The sequence below is a fragment of the Cherax quadricarinatus genome, chromosome 98, assembly GCF_038502225.1.
Source record: "Cherax quadricarinatus isolate ZL_2023a chromosome 98, ASM3850222v1, whole genome shotgun sequence".
Taxonomy (NCBI): domain Eukaryota; kingdom Metazoa; phylum Arthropoda; class Malacostraca; order Decapoda; family Parastacidae; genus Cherax; species Cherax quadricarinatus.
In genome coordinates, this window is record NC_091389.1 from 11377711 (window position 1) to 11395627 (window position 17917).

The 17917-nt window shown below is 46.1% G+C and overlaps 1 protein-coding gene across 1 annotated transcript in view; it reads right to left on the reverse strand.

Moving 5' to 3' along the window:
- The window catches only part of LOC128687350 (ankyrin-3), a gene marked incomplete in the record, with an annotated part of 49533 nt that extends 33618 nt beyond the window's left edge, over positions 1–15915 (reverse strand). The window contains 2 exon segments of the mRNA XM_070105407.1: positions 11577–11788; positions 14993–15915. Of these exon segments, the coding sequence (XP_069961508.1) occupies positions 11577–11788; positions 14993–15149 (369 nt within the window).
- Positions 15916–17917: the final 2002 nt, after the last annotated feature.

Genomic DNA, 17917 nt, shown 5'->3' on the forward strand with positions numbered 1-17917 from the left:
CTAACTTATTTCCATTGTGGTCCTTAATCTTGTCCCCCAGGATGCGACCCACACCAGTCGACTAACACCCAGGTACCTATTTGCTGCTAGGTGAACAGGACAACAGGTGTAAGGAAACGTGTCGAAATGTTTCCACCCGCCGGGAATCGAACCCGGGCCCTCCGTGTTTGAAGCGGGAGCTTTAGCCACCAGGCCACCGGGCCACTAGCCACCAGGCCACCGGGCCACTAGCCACCAGGCCACCGGGCCACTAGCCACCAGGCCACCGGGCCACTAGCCACCAGGCCACCGGGCCACTAGCCACCAGGCCACCGGGCCACTAGCCACCAGGCCACCAGGCCACTAGCCACCAGGCCACTAGCCACCAGGCCACCGGGCCACTAGCCACCAGGCCACTGGGCCACTAGCCACCAGGCCACTGGGCCACTGGGCCACCGGGCCACCAGGCCACCGGGCCACTGGGCCACCAGGCCACCGGGCCACTGGGCCACCAGGCCACCGGGCCACTGGGCCACCAGGCCACTGGGCCACCAGGCCACTGGGCCACTGGGCCACCAGGCCACCGGGCCACTGGGCCACCAGGCCACTGGGCCACTGGGCCACCAGGCCAAGGGGCCACTGGGCCACTGGGCCACTGGGCCACCGAGCCACCAGGCCACTGGGCCACCAGGCCACTGGGCCACCGGGCCACTGGGCCACCAGGCCACCAGGTCACTGAGCCACTGGGCCACTGGGCCACTGGGCCACCGGGCCACTGGGCCACCAGGCCACCGGGCCACTGGGCCACCAGGCCACTGGGCCACTGGGCCACCAGGCCACCGGGCCACCAGGCCACTGGGCCATTGGGCCACCGGGCCACCAGGCCAAGGGGCCACTGGGCCACCGAGCCACCAGGCCACTGGGCCACCAGGCCACTGGGCCACCGGGCCACTGGGCCACCGGGCCACTGGGCCACCGGGCAACTGGGCCACCAGGCCACCGGGCCACTGGGCCACCAGGCCACCGGGCCACCAGGCCACCCGGCCAAGGGGCCACTGGGCCACCGGGCCACTGGGCCACCGGGCCACCAGGCCACCGGGCCACTGGGCCACCAGGCCACCGGGCCACTGGGCCACCAGGCCACTGGGCCACCAGGCCACTGGGCCACCAGGCCACCGGGCCACCGGGCCACCAGGCCACCGGGCCACTGGACCACCAGGCCACCGAGCCACCGGGCCACTGGGCCACCGGGCCACCAGGCCACTGGGCCACCAGGCCACCGGGCAACCAGGCCACCGGGCCACCGGGCCACCGGGCCACCAGGCCACCAGGCCACTGGGCCACCAGGCCACTGGGCCACTGGGCCACAAGGCCACCGGGCCACCCGGCCAAGGGGCCATTGGGCCACTGGGCCACCAGGTCACTGGGCCACTGGGCCACCAGGCCACCGGGCCACCGGGCCACTAGGCCACCGGGCCACTGGGCCACCAGGCCACCAGGCCACCGGGCCACTAGGCCACCAGGCCACTGGGCCACCGGGCCACCGGGCCACCGGGCCACCAGGCCACCGGGCCACCAGGCCACCGGGCCACCATGCCACCGGGCCACCCGGCCAAGGGGCCACTGGGCCACCAGGTCACTGGGCCACCAGGCCACTGGGCCACTGGGCCACCGGGCCACCAGGCCACCGGGCCACTAGCCACCAGGCCACTGGGCCACTAGCCACCAGGCCACTGGGCCACCAGGCCACAGGGCCACTAGCCACCAGGCCACCGGGCCACTAGCCACCAGGCCACCGGGCCACTAGCCACCGGGCCACCAGGCCACCGGGCCACTGGGCCACCAGGCCACCGGGCCACTGGGCCACCAGGCCACTGTTCCACCAGGCCACTGGGCCACTGGGCCACCAGGCCACTGGGCCACCAGGCCACTGGGCCACCGGGCCACTGGGCCACCGGGCCACCAGGCCACCGGGCCACCAGGCCACCGGGCCACTGGGCCACCAGGCCACTGGGCCACCGGGCCACCAGGCCACTGGGCCACCGGGCAACCAGGCTACCGGGCCACCCGGCCAAGGGGCCATTGGGCCACCGGGCCACTGGGCCACCAGGTCACTGGGCCACTGGGCCACCAGGCCACCGGGCCACCGGGCCACTGGGCCACCAAGCCACCGGGCCACTGGGCCACCAGGCCACCGGGCCACCAGGCCACCGGGCCACCGGGCCACTGGGCCACCAGGCCACTGGGCCACCAGGCCACTGGGCCACTGGGCCACTGGGCCACCAGGCCACTGGGCCACCAGGCCACCAGGCCACTGGGCCACTGGGCCACTGGGCCACCAGGCCACCGGGCCACCAGGCCACCCGGCCAAGGGGCCACTGGGCCACCGGGCCACTGGGCCACCGGGCAACCAGGCCACCGGGCCACCGGGCCACCGGGCCACCAGGCCACTGGGCCACCAGGCCACTGGGCCACCCGGCCAAGGGGCCATTGGGCCACCAGGTCACTGGGCCACTGGGCCACCGGGCCACCGGGTCACCGGGCCACTGGGTCACCAGGCCACTGGGCCACCAGGCCACTGGGCCACCAGGCCACTGGGCCACCGGGCCACTGGGCCACTGGGCCACCAGGCCACTGGGCCACCGGGCCACCAGGCCACCAGGCCACCGGGCCACCGGGCCAATGGGCCACCAGGCCACCGGGCCACCAGGCCACCCGGCCAAGGGGCCACTGGGCCACCGGGCCACCAGGTCACTGGGCCACTGGGCCACCGGGCCACCGGGCCACTTGGCCACCGGGCCACTAGCCACCAGGCCACCGGGCCACTTGCCACCAGGCCACCGGGCAACTAGCCACCAGGCCACCGGGCCACTTGCCACCAGGCCACCGGGCCACTAGCCACCGGGCCACTAGCCACCAGGCCACCGGGCCACTTGCCACCAGGCCACCGGGCAACTAGCCACCAGGCCACCGGGCCACTTGCCACCAGGCCACCGGGCCACTAGCCACCGGGCCACTAGCCACCAGGCCACCGGGCCACTTGCCACCAGGCCACCGGGCCACTAGCCACCGGGCCACTAGCCACCAGGCCACCGGGTCACTAGCCACCAGGCCACCGGGCCACTAGCCACCAGGCCACCGGGCCACTAGCCACCAGGCCACCGGGCAACTAGCCACCAGGCCACCGGGCCACTTGCCACCAGGCCACCGGGCCACTTGCCACCAGGCCACCGGGCCACTAGCCACCAGGCCACTAGCCACCAGGCCACCGGGCCACTAGCAACCGGGCCACCGGGCCACTAGCAACCGGGCCACCGGGCCACTTGCCACCAGGCCACCGGGCCACTTGCCACCAGGCCACCGGGCCACTAGCAACCGGGCCACCGGGCCACTAGCCACCAGGCCACCGGGCCACTAGCCACCAGGCCACCGGGCCACTAGCCACCAGGCCACCGGGCCACTAGCCACCAGGCCACCGGGCCACTTGCCACCAGGCCACCAGGCCACCGGGCCACTAGCAACCGGGCCACCGGGCCACCGGGCCACAAAGTATTAAGGTTGAAAGTTTGATTCTTGCTTAAACTTTTATTATATAGTTAGTGTACACGCATATTTTAGTGGGAAGAGAATAAAAAATAAAGATTTATGATGTAAGAAAATAGTTCTGTTATTCGCAGTACGGAAGATTAAATATTAGATTAGGATTTGATTTAGTAAATTATAAAAAGCTTGATTAAATTTTGTGCCAGCAATTGCGGTTAGACTTAAAAGCTTAGTAAAAGTATTTTATTTTAGGTTATTCTGATGTTTAAGTTAAAACTTAGATTTATAGCAATAAAGGTGAAATTGGTTTGTTGAGGATAAATAAAAGTTGAACAATAAAGGGGAAAAAGCCTAAGAATTAAGGTATAAACCAGGATTAGATACCCTGCTATACTTAAAAGGGAAAAATATAACTTGAGTATTAGTAGCTATGGTCTTTAAATTCCAAGAATTTGGCAGTATTTTAGTCTTGTTAGAGGAACCCGTTCTGTAAACGATACAACACGAAGTATCTTACTCTTGTTTAACAGTTTGTATACCGTCATTATTAGATAACATTTATTGGGGAAGTTATTGAAATTTAGAAAGTTAACGTATATTAGATCAAGGTGCAGTTTATAACAATAAACTTTATTTATAAGTATCAGTGATTGAATAGTTTCTGTGAAGGAGGATTTAATTGTAACATACAATTTAGTAAGTTAGTGTGATATGAGAACTAAAATATGTACATATCGCCCGTCGCTTCCATTTAAGGTGGAATAAGTCGTAACATAGTAGGTGTACTGGAAGGTGTACCTAGAATTAAAATTTACTTTGGCAGAAAATATGAGTTAAATTTAGAATTTAATTATATAGAAAATATCCTATAAGTAAAAGCATTGGGATTAATGCTGTGATTGTTATAGTTGTAAGAATACAACAACAAATACCATATGAAAATACACTGCAAAGTCGCTGATTTATTCCAAAAAAATGGTCAAAGTTTTTTTTTTCTCATTATGCACTGTGTGCTGCAGGATTTTTTTTAGACTGTGCACACTGACCACATAGACCCATTCTTTCATATGTAGGCCTACCAGCTTTCTCCCACTAGATTTGAGGCCGCTAGAATTTATGCGTACTAGTACGTCAGAAACCCCTACGCGTAAGACGTACTAGTACGACCAAAACCCTCAAAGGGTTAAATAATGGATGGGATTTACGTAAAGGTGAAGTCATAAGTTTTGTGAACGGAAGGTTTAAGCTAATTTAAAAAAATATAGATGTATGATGATATTAGGAATCGAAGGTCTTACGTTGTTAGTTATAGTTTTTGTGGATTTTGAGCGTTTATTTCGAATCATAAGCATCTACTAAATGTTTTATTAAGATTGGAATTTATTATATTAAATGTGTTTGGGGTTATGAGAGTTTACATGGCCAGGGTTGGTTTGGAGAGTGTGTTTGTAATGTTTTTTTTAGTTATGGTTGCGTGTGAAGGGCCTTTAGGTCAATCTTTATTGGTTTCTATTGTCCGTTCACATGGTAACGATTATTTTAGGAGATCTGGTATTTTAATATGTTAAAGTTTTTGGTACTAAATTTAGTTTTGATAAGATTTGTGATGAATTGAAGGTTGATTCAGATTGGCTTGCTGGTTATATGCTTTACAAGATTATTAATAATAAATCACGATTTTTATTTTTTTTTGTAGGGGTTATATAATAGGGGCTGATTATCTAAGATACATTTTGATTGTATTAAGAGTTTGAATCGTCATGTTAATAGTTTACGGCAGAGTGACAGTAAAGAAAATTGGGAATTTTTATACCGGGTTCTTGTTAGTGAATTTAATTTTGTTGCTAGTTTTAATTTTAACTTTTAGGTCAGTAAATTATCTAATGTTTTATATTAGAATTGAAAGGTCACTTGTTCCTATGCTTGTACTAATTTTAGGCTGAGGGTACCAGCCCGAACGAATTCAAGCCGGAATTTATATATCATTTTATACTTTATTTGCTTCACTGCCTTTATTAGTTTCTTTATTAAGGCTATATAAAAGCATGGGAAGACTAAACATAAGGCTATTGCCAGGAATGGTTGGCTATCAAAGTGTCAGTGTGTTGTGATATTTTTGCTCTGTATTTTCGTTTATAGTTAAATTACCTCTTGTTTATATTTCATTTATGATTACCTAAGGCCCATGTAGAGGCCCCGGTTGCAGGATCAATAGTATTAGCTGGGGTGTTATTAAAGCTAGGGGGGTATGGTTTGATTCGGGTTTTGAGAGAGTTTTCGGAGATTAATAAAATATTTTGTTGGGTGTGAATGAGCCTTGGGATTTTAGGAGGTGTTGTCATTACTCTGAGGTGTTTACGTCAGGTGGACATAAAGTCTTTAATTGCTTATTCTTCCGTAGCTCATATGGGTTTGGTGCTAGGAGGACTTGTTGCTATAAGAGGCTGAGGTTTAAATGGAGCTTTAGTAATGATGGTAGGACATGGTTTGTGCTCTCCAGGGTTGTTTTGTTTGGCAAATATAGTTTATGAACGCTTAGGAAGACGAAGCTTGATAATTAGGAAAGGTTTATTAAATATTATGCCAAATATAGGTTTATGGTGGTTTTTATTGGCTGTGGGTAATATAGCTGCTCCCCCAACCTTGAATTTAATAGGGGAGATCAGTTTAATCATTAGGGTGGTGAGATGAAGTAAATTAATTATATTTAGAGTAGAGGCACTATTTTTTTTAGTGCCTGTTATACTTTATACAGTGGACCCCCAGTTAATGGTCAAAATATAATATATGAGAAATATAGTGACCCTAGAATGTTGTTGTTCTGTCCTTGTGTATAGTGGTGGTGATATATGTGATGAATAGTGATAGTGGAAGATGTATAGAGATGGTGATATATGTGATGAATAGTGATAGTGAAACATGTATAGTGAGGGTAACAGACACAGTGAATAGTGAGATGTATAGTGATAGATTTAGTGAATAGTGATGGTGATATATGTGGTGACACTGGGAGATGCTCAAGTCCTAGTGTTTATATACTGACATTTACATATGATAATAATAATAATAATAATATTTAATAAATAATAAAATAATCACTAATTTTCCTCTTATAACTCTTACGAGCTTAATGCTCTTAATCGAAAAATAAAACTAATTTTTGAAGAAAAAAAAAAAAAACACTTTACTTAAAGGGTATAAGGTTCTAGGAATCAACCAAAGTTCTATGGGACTTGGGGCTTTGATGTTGACTTTGATGTTGGTAGCTGGGAGGCCTAGACTTGGAGGTAGCATTGATCTTGGTAGCTGGGAAGCCTGGTCTTGGATGGAGCAGAAAGGGTGTTCACACTACCCAATACCCTTTAGTATTATAATGTTTTAAAACACTTTTCTTATTACCCAGAATTTGTGGTTTTCCATGTTGTTGTGCATTCTGGACTGGTGGTTTTACTTGGGGTTTTGCATTATTATGAAATATTTGCTTGTCTGCTGGATTAACTTCTATTTTCTGTGGGGTCTCTCCATTTGGACCTGTCAATACATGGCCGCTCAGCATCAGTGCTCGTCTCTCATAATCTTTGTTTTCAAAAGTGGCAAAGCCATACCCACGATGACCTCTGACTCTTCGTGGCATCATGAATTTGATTAAACCGCCGGATTTCTGCAGAAGCTGTTTTACAGTCCTGTAACTGCACAAAGCGGGCACATTGGCTATAAAAACTCCATAACCTGTAGGGATGGGGACGGTGATGGGTTTGGGCATGGTGATGGGTTTGGGGATGGTGATGGGGTTGGGGAGGGTATTGGGGTTGGGAAGGGGTGTTGAGGTACCAGCATCATCAGTGGTAGGAGGTACTAGCTCACCGCTCACCACTGTGTTACTGGTGCTGTTAAGTGTTAGTGGCTTGAGAAGCCTGCTACGGAAGAATCGCCAGATGTAGTACAACACTCCTAACACTGTCCCAACGACCCACAGAAGAACCACCATCACCTGGGAGGATGAATTATCCTGGCAGGATTCTTTCATCTCCTTGAGGAGAATCTCCAGCTCCTCAACATCCTTGCTGGCTTGGTACAATCTAAAGATAATTCCCAGAAGAGGCCAGGAGTTTGGTGCCCACCAAGAGCTCACCTGCCTTCCATGGAGCTGTAAGGGGGTATAATTATCACAATTAAATATTATCCCCATCCCAGGGATCCCACAAATTTTCTGGGAAAATGATTCACAAGCCCAGGAGGCTTCCTGGACCTCCATTTGGAGTCGCATCCGGTCCTCTTCCAGCTCCAGGACCCACTCATCAAAATAATATAGTCCGACAAAAATCGTGATAACGTACAACACCATGACAAGATACATCAATTTCTTGTAAAATTCCATTTTTAAGGATTTCTTTTTTAGTGTAAACTAGGAAAGAAGATAATAATAATTTATAATATCTCCAGCCACATTAATGGTCAAAATAGAATATATGAGAAATATAGTGACCCTAGAATGTTGTTGTTTTGTCCTTGTGTATAGTGGTGGTGATATATGTGATGAATAGTGATAGTGAAAGATGTATAGAGATGGTGATATATGTGATGAATAGTGATAGTGAAACATGTATAGTGAGGGTAACAGACATAGTGAATAGTGAGATGTATAGTGATAGATTTAGTGAACAGTGATGGTGATATATGTGGTGACACTGGGAGATGCTCAAGTCCTAGTGTTTATATACTGACATTTACATATGATAATAATGATAATGATAATAATAATAATGATAATAATAATAATAATAATAATAATAATAATAATAATAATAATAATAATAATAATCACTAATTTTCCTCTTATAACTCTTACGAGCTTAATGCTCTTAATCGAAAAATAAAACTAATTTTTTAAGAAAAAAAAAACACTTTACTTAAAGGGTATAAAGTTATAGGAATCAACCAAAGTTCTATGGGACTTGTGGCTTTGATGTTAACTTTGATGTTGGTAGCTGGGAAGCCTAGACTTGGAGGTAGCATGATCTTGGTAGCTGGGAAGCCTGGTCTTGGACGGAGCAAAAAGGGTGTTCACACTACCCAATACCCTTTAGTATTATAATGTTTTAAAACACTTTTCTTATTACCCAGAATTTGTGGTTTTCCATGTTGTTGTGCATTCTGGACTGGTGGTTTTACTTGGGGTTTTGCATTATTATGAAATATTTGCTTGTCTGCTGGCTGAACTTCTATTTTCTGTGGGGTCTCTCCATTTGGACCTGTCAACACACGGCCGCTCAGCATCAGTGCTCGTCTCTCATAATCTTTGTTTTCAAAAGTGGCAAAGCCATACCCACGATGACCTGTGAGTCTTCGTGGCATAATGAATTTGATTAAACCGCCAGATTTCTGCAGAAGCTGTTTTACAGTCCTGTAACTGCACAAAGCGGGCACATTGCCTACAAAAACTCCATACCCTGTAGGGTTGGGGACGGTGATGGGTTTGGGGACGGTGATGGGTTTGGGGACGGTGATGGGTTTGGGGACGGTGATGGGTTTGGGGATGGTGATGGGGTTGGGGAGGGTATTGGGATTGGGAAGTGGTGTTGAGGTACCAGCATCATCAGTGGTAGGAGGTACTAGCTCACAACTCACCACTGTGTTACTGGTGCTGTTAAGTGTTAGTGGTTTGAGAAGCCTGCTACGGAAGAATCGCCATATGTAGTACAACACTGTCACATTGACCCACAGAATAACCATCATCACCTGGGAGGATGAATTATCCTGGCAGGATTCTTTCATCTCCTTGAGGAGAATCTCCAGCTCCTCAACATCCTTGCTGGCTTGATACAATCTGAAGATGATTCCCAAAAGAGGCCAGGAGTTTGGTGCCCACCAAGAGCTCACCTGCCTTCCATGGAGCTGTAAGGGGGTATAATTATCACTATTAAATACTATCCCCATCCCAGGGATCCCACAAATTTTCTGGGAAAATGATTCACAAGCCCAGGAGGCTTCCTGGACCTCCATTTGGAGTCGCATCCGGTCCTCTTCCAGCTCCAGGACCCACTCATCAAAATAATAATATAGTCCGACAAAAATCATGATAATGTCCAACACCATGATGAGATACATCAATTTCTTGTAAAATTCCATTTTTAAGGATTTCTTTTTTAGTGTAAACTAGGAAAGAAGATAATAATAATTTATAATATCTCCAGCCACAGTAATGGTCAAAATATAATATATGAGAAATATAGTGACCCTAGAATGTTGTTGTTCTGTCCTTGTGTATAGTGGTGGTGATATATGTGATGAATAGTGATAGTGAAAGATGTATAGTGATGGTGATATATGTGATGAATAGTGATAGTGAAAGATGTATAGTGATGATGGTGATATATTTGATGAATAGTGAAAGACATATAGTAATGGTGATATGTGGTGAATAGTGATAGTGAAAGCTGTATAGTGATGGTGATATATGTAATGAATAGTGATAGTGAAAGATGTCCAGTGATGGTGATATATATGTGATGAATAGTGACACTGAAAGATGTATAGTCATGGTGATATACATGATGAATAGTGATTTGTAGTGATGGTGATATATGTAGTATAGTGATGGTGATATATGTAGTGTATAGTGATGGTGATATATGTATAGTGATATACATATAGTGATATATGTAGTGTACAATGTAGAATTATTGGGGCTGTGACTGAGGTGTATAAATGGAAAACAGGAATAAAGGGGATATAAATAATGTGGGCAAAGTACGTAACCAAGACAGAACTCACAGCCATGATATCAAGTTGTTAATATTTAGATTCAGAAAGGTTATAGGACAGCACTGGTTTGGAAATAGAGTTGTGGATGAGTGGAACAAACTCCCAAGTAGCGTCACTGAAGCTAAAACCTTGTGTAGTTTTAAAAATAGGTTAGATAAATATGTGAGTGGGTGTGTGTGGGTGTGAGTTGGATCTGACTAGCTTGGGCTAGTAGGACTGCTGTAGTGATCCTTCTTTCTTATGTTCTTAAGTCCCAAGGATGTTAATGGACATCTGAAAGACCATAATGACATCCAAGGATGGTAATGAAAATCCAAAGGACTCCAATGGACATCCCAAAGATGTTAATGGAAATCTCAAAAATCTTTTTGTGCAATTTTTTACTTGTTATATAACTAATAAAGATAGGGAAACTGTAATTTCGAGTATTGGGCAGGGAGGAATAACATCTTGTAGGAGTGAGGAAGAGCCAGTTGTGAGTGTGGGGGAAGTGCGCGAGGCAGTGGGTAGAATGAAACGGGGTAAAGCAGCTGGGATTGATGGGATAAAGATAGAAATTTTAAAAGCAGGTGGGGATATAGTTTTGGACTGGTTGGTGCTTTTATTTAACCCTTAAATGGTCCAAACGTATATATATGTTTTTTCAACATCTGAAAGTATGTAAAAAATGTAGATCTTTTTTGTTTTACATCTGAAAACATGTAAAAAAAACTTTTATCCACATTTTTTTTTTGTTATATTTGAAAATATGCAAAAAAAAGTAGATTTACTTTTGAAGCACTATGAATCTGAACGTCGATCTGTTTGGACCGTTTAAGGGTTAATAAATGTATGGATTTTACAGTGAACAAGATGCTCTGGTGTTGAGGACGCCCACCCTAATTCTGACTGGCTAAATTTTTATAAAATTATAAATGACACTTCGGTCTCCAAGATGCTGGGTAAATTTACGAGATTTAATTTGGAAAAAAAAAAAAAAAAGCATCTTTGATGCTGTAAAATAAGGCACCTTCAATGAACAGCAGTTATTTGTAGATAATGGTTCACAGAACCGACAAGTTGATAAATTAGACATGTGCAACACTTGAGTATCTTTATTAAGGAAATGTTTCGCTGCACAGTGGCTTCATCAATCCATACAAAGGAGAGCACTGAAGAACAGGAGGGGTTTGATTACCTCAAACTCCTCCTAATTTATCAACAGCAGTTATTTGCCTTCTCGTTACAATTTGCGAACACTGAAAAAACAAAGAGGCTTTGGTATATAATATACACAAATGGTGTTTTACCTTGGGGATAGTTGAGAGGAGTCCCTCCAACCGCTGAACAGTGACTCTGGGGTTGGCTCGCAACGCGTCGAAGACGATGCGGATGTTCTTCTTGGTGGTCTCGGAGACGGTTCGATGGTTGCCGGACGCCAGGAGTGCACTGCCAGACTGGAAGAACGAGGACAGTACACCCCCCATCACGCCAGCTCCACCTCTCTGTACGCACACACTGCCTGCAATCACAGAAACATCTGAATCACTAAGCTTCACTTGTGTATGCACACACTGCCTGCAACTGTACAAAACATCTGAGTCACTAAGCTTCACTTGTGTACGCACACACTGCCTGCAACTGTAAAAAACATCTGAGTCACTAATCTTTGCATCTGTATACACACACACTGCCTGCAAGCAAGACTGTTCAACTGATTCCCAGAAGACATAAAGGGGATTATCAATAGACCCCTGGCTGTCTTCAAGAAGGCACTGGACAGGCACCTAAAGTCAGTAGCTGACCAGCTGGGCATTGGTTCTTACATCGTTTTGTGTGCGGTTAATGGTAACAGCCTGGTTGATCAGATCCTGATTTACCACGAGGCCTGGTCTCAGACTGGGCCACAGGGGCACTGACCCCCGAAACCCTCTCCAGATATACTCAAGGTAAGCACACAAAACATATGAATTACTAATTTTAGCTTCTGTACACACACACTGCCTGTAATTAGCTTAATTAAGAAAGACAGCAGAGAGAGGGATGGGTAGACTGCACCATCTTGGACTGTATGAAAGCTTTCGACACAGTACCACACAAGAGACTGGTTGAAAACCTAGAGGAGCAAAGTGCAAAGTCATGAAGCAATCTCTTATACATTCATACCTGGAGTTTACCTGGAGAGACTTCCGGGGGTCAACGCCCCCACGGCCCGGTCTGTGACCAGGCCTCATACCTGGCTAATAATACGGCAGGTTAGGTTTCAGACCACCGCAATAAAGCAAACATTGCTTGAAAGCGAATCACAGCCTTTTTTTTCACTTGCCAGTACACATAAAATCCTAAAAACAAGTTTACACAATCATTTATTAACTACACAATAGCACTAAGCCTAAAAAAATGCACAATAAAAATAATAAATACAAAAAAAAAAATTTAAATTGGCAAAAACCAGCTGGACAGCAAGGCAAGTTCTGAAAATAATTAATGTGAATATAACTGAACGAGGGATGTTACAGTTGCAATTTTGAAACTGTAGTGTAAGTGTGCCTCTGGCAAGACAGTGATGGAGTGAATGATGATGAAAGTTTTTCTTTTTTGGGCTGCCCTGCCTTGGTGAGAGATGACTGTTGTGCTAATAAAAATAAATAATTGAAGAACACCATATTAGTGAAGTGGTCTAAAATAAAGCGCCATAAAGTGAGGTACACCTGTAAAGCCATTGTGTATAGAGCATTTTTTGTAAATGCAATTGAAAAAATTCTTAGTAAGCTTAAACAGGCAGATGCCACTTATGACTCTACCTGGGTTCGTCAGTTGAGAACCCAACAATGAACCAGGGTTCAACCCTAGAGAGGCAGATACAGTAAATAGGTACCTGGGTGTTAGTTAACAACTGTGGGACATATCTAGCTTACAAATTTAAAAGTAAAAAAAAAAAAATAAATGACATACTATTAATATACAGTGAACTCTGTATAGAAAGGACTTTCAAAATTTCAGGCAATAGCAGCTGGTTAAATTGTACTTTTACTGACTTATTATTAAAATATATTCCAGTACATCAGTCAACTGTGTGTACAGTAGTACATCAGATGTACAATAGAGTACTTTACTGAACACCCATACTCTGATATAATGGACACCCTGTTAGTTCATTATATTGAAGGCTCACTGTAACTACAAATCGATCATTAACAATACAGCCTCTCCTCACTTAACGACGGAGTTCCGTTCCTAAGACCACGTTGTTAAACGAATTCGTCACTAAGTGAGGAGCATACTATAATGGTAGTGAGTTTGTCAGCCATCTTTGATTTATTTTGTCACCTTTGCATCATTTATAACATTTTTAGTATATTTTCTGTATATTGTAATAAAAAGAATAGATGAAATCAGTTCTAATATACATTATTTAGGTATGCATAGTGGTCAAAGAGCCCGCCGTAAGTCCAAGGTATCGGTAAACAAGTACGTCGCTAAGTGAGGAGAGGCTGTACAGCCTCTCCTCCACAGCTTATAAGGCTTGTTTTAGTTTCAATGGCTCGGCATCAGACGTAACTGGGAGAGCTACAGCCCACCCCACACCCCAAACTTGTAGCCCCCATCACTGACCTTCAGTTTACAGGATGCAGGCTGGTTTTAGGAGACATTTTATGGAAAAAATGTATCTAATAAGCTGCAAAATATGGTACTTTGCATACAAATCAAGTACAGGGACCTCCCGTATCTTCGGATTTGGTTTCCAGTTTCAGTTATCCACGGTTTACCATGGCACAAAGATAAACCTTAATTTTGCTTAATAACGGCCCCAGACCACAAAAGTAGTGATAGTGGCAGCTCTTTAAGGCCTAAGAGAAGCCACAAAGTCTTGACCATCGGTGAAAAAGTGCGAATTCTGGAATTACCGTGTAATTTATCAATGAACTTTATCATAGGTATGTATGCAAATGAAAAATGACTTACGATAGTGGCTTTCTTTGTACTTGACTAATAAAAATTGTAAATACGGTGGTACCCCAAGTTTCGTACAGCTCCCAACTCGAACAATTATGTAAGTGTATTATTGTAAGTGTTTTTGTAAGTATATTTTTGGGGGTCAGAAACAGACTAATCAAATTTACATTATTCCATATGGGAACAAATTCGTTCGGCAATGGCACTCAAACAGCCTTCTGGAGCGAATTATGGCCGAAACTCAGGGTACCACTGTACACATTGTAACCTCGCAAAGAAATAAAATCTTTATATATAAGGGTCGCTACTATCTGCATCTTCGGGCATCCGTGGTAGGCCTTGGAACGTATCCCCCCATGGATACGGAGGGACTATTGTATGACATCGTAGCAGTACCAGCAAAGTTGTACAATAATGTACAGTAGGACCCCCATATCTGCGGAGGATAAGTTCCAAGGACCTGCCATGGATACTGAAACCAAGGATAGTAGCACACACTATATTTAAGTTCTAAACATACCTACTATAAAGTTTAATTGATAAATTATACACAGTAAGTGGAGAATTATCACTTTCGCTGATTAGGAAGCACTTCACTGCTTCTCTTAGGCATTGAACACCTGTCAGTTTCTCTAGTTTTGTGATCTGCGACCAATGTTATACAAAATTAAGAGTTATTTTTGGGCCATAGAAAACCATGGATAAAACTGAAACTACGGATATCAAATCAGTGGATATGGGGGTTTTACTGTACCGATATTTGACGTACCACAGTGACGATGGCCACACATGCATCTGTAGCGATAGAGGGCAATCCTTTGCCGCTTTCTGCACGAGAGGAACGCAAGGTATTTGTGTCTATTGGAGCCATGCTCCACATAGTATGTCGACGACATGGTGCCCATCTTGGCCGAGTGTTTGCCCATGTCTGTGCCTGTGGTGGGTACTGCCCAAGCTTGCAGTGGTGGATACTGCCTAAGCCTGCATGCAATGATGGGTACTGCCCAAGCTTGCAGTGATGGGTACTGCCCAAGCTTGCAGTGATGGGTACTGCCCAAGCTTGCAGTGATGGGTACTGCCCAAGCTTGCAGTGATGAGTACTGCCCAAGCTTGCAGTAGTGGGTATTGCCCAAGCTTGCAGTGGTGGGTACTGCCCAAGCTTGCAGTGATGGGTACTGCCCAAGCTTGCAGTGATGGGTACTGCCCAAGCTTGCAGTGGTGGGTATTGCCCAAGCTTGCAGTGGTGGATACTTCCCAAGCTTGCAGTGGTGGATACTGCCCAAGCTTGCAGTGATGGGTACTGCCCAAGCTTGCAGTGGTGGATACTGGCCAAGTTTGCAGTGGTGGGTATTGCTTAGGCTTACACAGGTGGTCACTGCTAATTATTTTCAACAAAAGCAAGTCTTATAACACCTGTCAGCTATGGAACCTGCAGACAGTACTGCCATCTTGTGCCAATAGGCTGCCTAGAACAAGACACGATCGACCAGACGCCACACAAGGCAGGCAACAAAGATGACAACAATCATCACCACCGTCGCTATGAAGCAACCTGAACACATTTTACAGAGGGGTAAAATGACCGTACTACACACGGCATGTACTCGTTAATGATGCCTGGCTATAAGTTTTGCCACCTCGTTCGCAAAAGTTAGAGCGCGAAGGGGCCAACACGGCCTTCGTCATCGTCGCTTCGTCTCTTTCTGTCAGAACAGCTGGCAGGTCTGCACTTAGAGGTCATCCTTGGAAGCAAAGCTTATAATACAATTAGCCTTAGTGTGGAAGAGGGGATGAGAGTGAGAGGAGAAAGGGAGGAAAGAGGAGGAGGAAGAGGATGGTAGAAAGGGAGGAGAAGATAGGAGAGGAGAGAGGTGAACAGTGACAGCAGGTGTAAAGTGACTAAAACCCAGGTACCTACTTACTGCTAAGTGAACAGTGACAGCAGGTGTAAGGTGACTAAAACCCAGGTACCTACTTACTGCTAGGTGAACAGTGACAGCAGGTGTAAAGTGACTAAAACCCAGGTACCTACTTACTGCTAGGTGAACAGTGACAGCAGGTGTAAAGTGACTAAAACCCAGGTACCTACTTACTGCTAGGTGAACAGTGACAGCAGATGTAAAGTGACTAAAACCCAGGTACCTACTTACTGCTAGGTGAACAGGGACAGCAGGTGTAAGGAAACATGCCCAACGCTTAACCTGTGCCGGGAATCGAACCCAGGTCCCTCAGTGTGCGAGCTGAGGACACTACCAATATACTTGTTCCTTGTATTGTGTTCCTGTGTTGTGTTGCAGTGTCCCTGGAAGAATTTAAACTACAAGTTAATGTCTGTACCAAGTGTTCACTCTACACAGAGGTACTGTAATAAGTGTCCTCTATACACAGAGATGCACTATAGTAAGTGTCCTCTATACAGAGATGCACTGTAAGTGTGAATATTTAAACTATATTTTGTGGACAAAATCCACACATAAATCTTAAATTTCCAAAAGCAAAAACAAATGCTAAATTGTCATACATTTCCGTACATTTAAAACTAATACAGTGGAACGTAGGTATACGACCAGCTCCCTACTCGACTGTTACGGTCCTCTGCCAAACTAGCGGTTAAATAGTTAACCTGCCAGCCGGCAGTACCACTGGGTACGTCATCAAACCCAATGTGGGGACTGCTGAGCCGGCTTTAGAAGCAGTAAGTACCTAAACACCTCACGGTACGCATCTAAGCAGTAACTACCAGAACACCTTACGGTAGACATCTACTGGCAGTAGAGTATTCGTCTGACCGTCTTAATATATATATCTATGCTAAAATAATAAATTACAAATAACATTTGTACAATAATAAATTTCAGTCAACTTCGTGTCTCACGACACCCAATTAGTGTTTTTGTAATATCGACCAAACTAATACGACCTGCCAGAACTTCTCCGTAAACTATTTTGTGTTTCTTCGTATTTTTTGGCGCTTTCTCGTATTACAGTGGTACCTCGGGATCCAAACAGCTCAAAACGCGAGCAATTATGTAAGTGTATTTGTGTGTTTTTGTACGTGTATTTTTGGGGGTCTGAAATGGATTAATCTAATTTTCATTATTCCTCATGGGAACAAATTCGTTCAGTATTGGCACTTGAACAGTGTTCTGGAACAAAATAAGTTTGGATCCCAAGGTACCACTGTATTTGTACAAGTAAGTCACCATGGGGCATACGATGATTGGTGATAACAGCCAACCAAACAGAAAACTGGGCGGGAAGAAATTGTTTGGTAATTAAAAGGAGCGGCAATCGAACAGCCTTCTGGAATGAATTAAGGTCGTATACGGACAATCCACTGCATTAAATAACCTTTGTCTGGTTCCTAAGTAATTTATAAGCTTTAGGATCATTCTGTTTGTGATACACCACATGGTATACCTGAAGTATACCTGGAGGGCATTCAGGGGATCAAACCCCTGGCCTGGTCCATGACCAGGCCACTGGAGGCAGTTGAACAGTCTTGGGCCCCTGACACTTACTGTATTGTCTCTTAGTCGTAGTGGTTTCCTTTTGCAACTACATTACCCGTATATGTACTTGTATACAGGTAATGTATACGTATCTGTATCTGAGTAGCCAATGACAGTAAGGAATTTATACATACAAATGCTTCTTGTTTTACAAAGGTTTGACTTGCAGCAGTTTAGTTTAT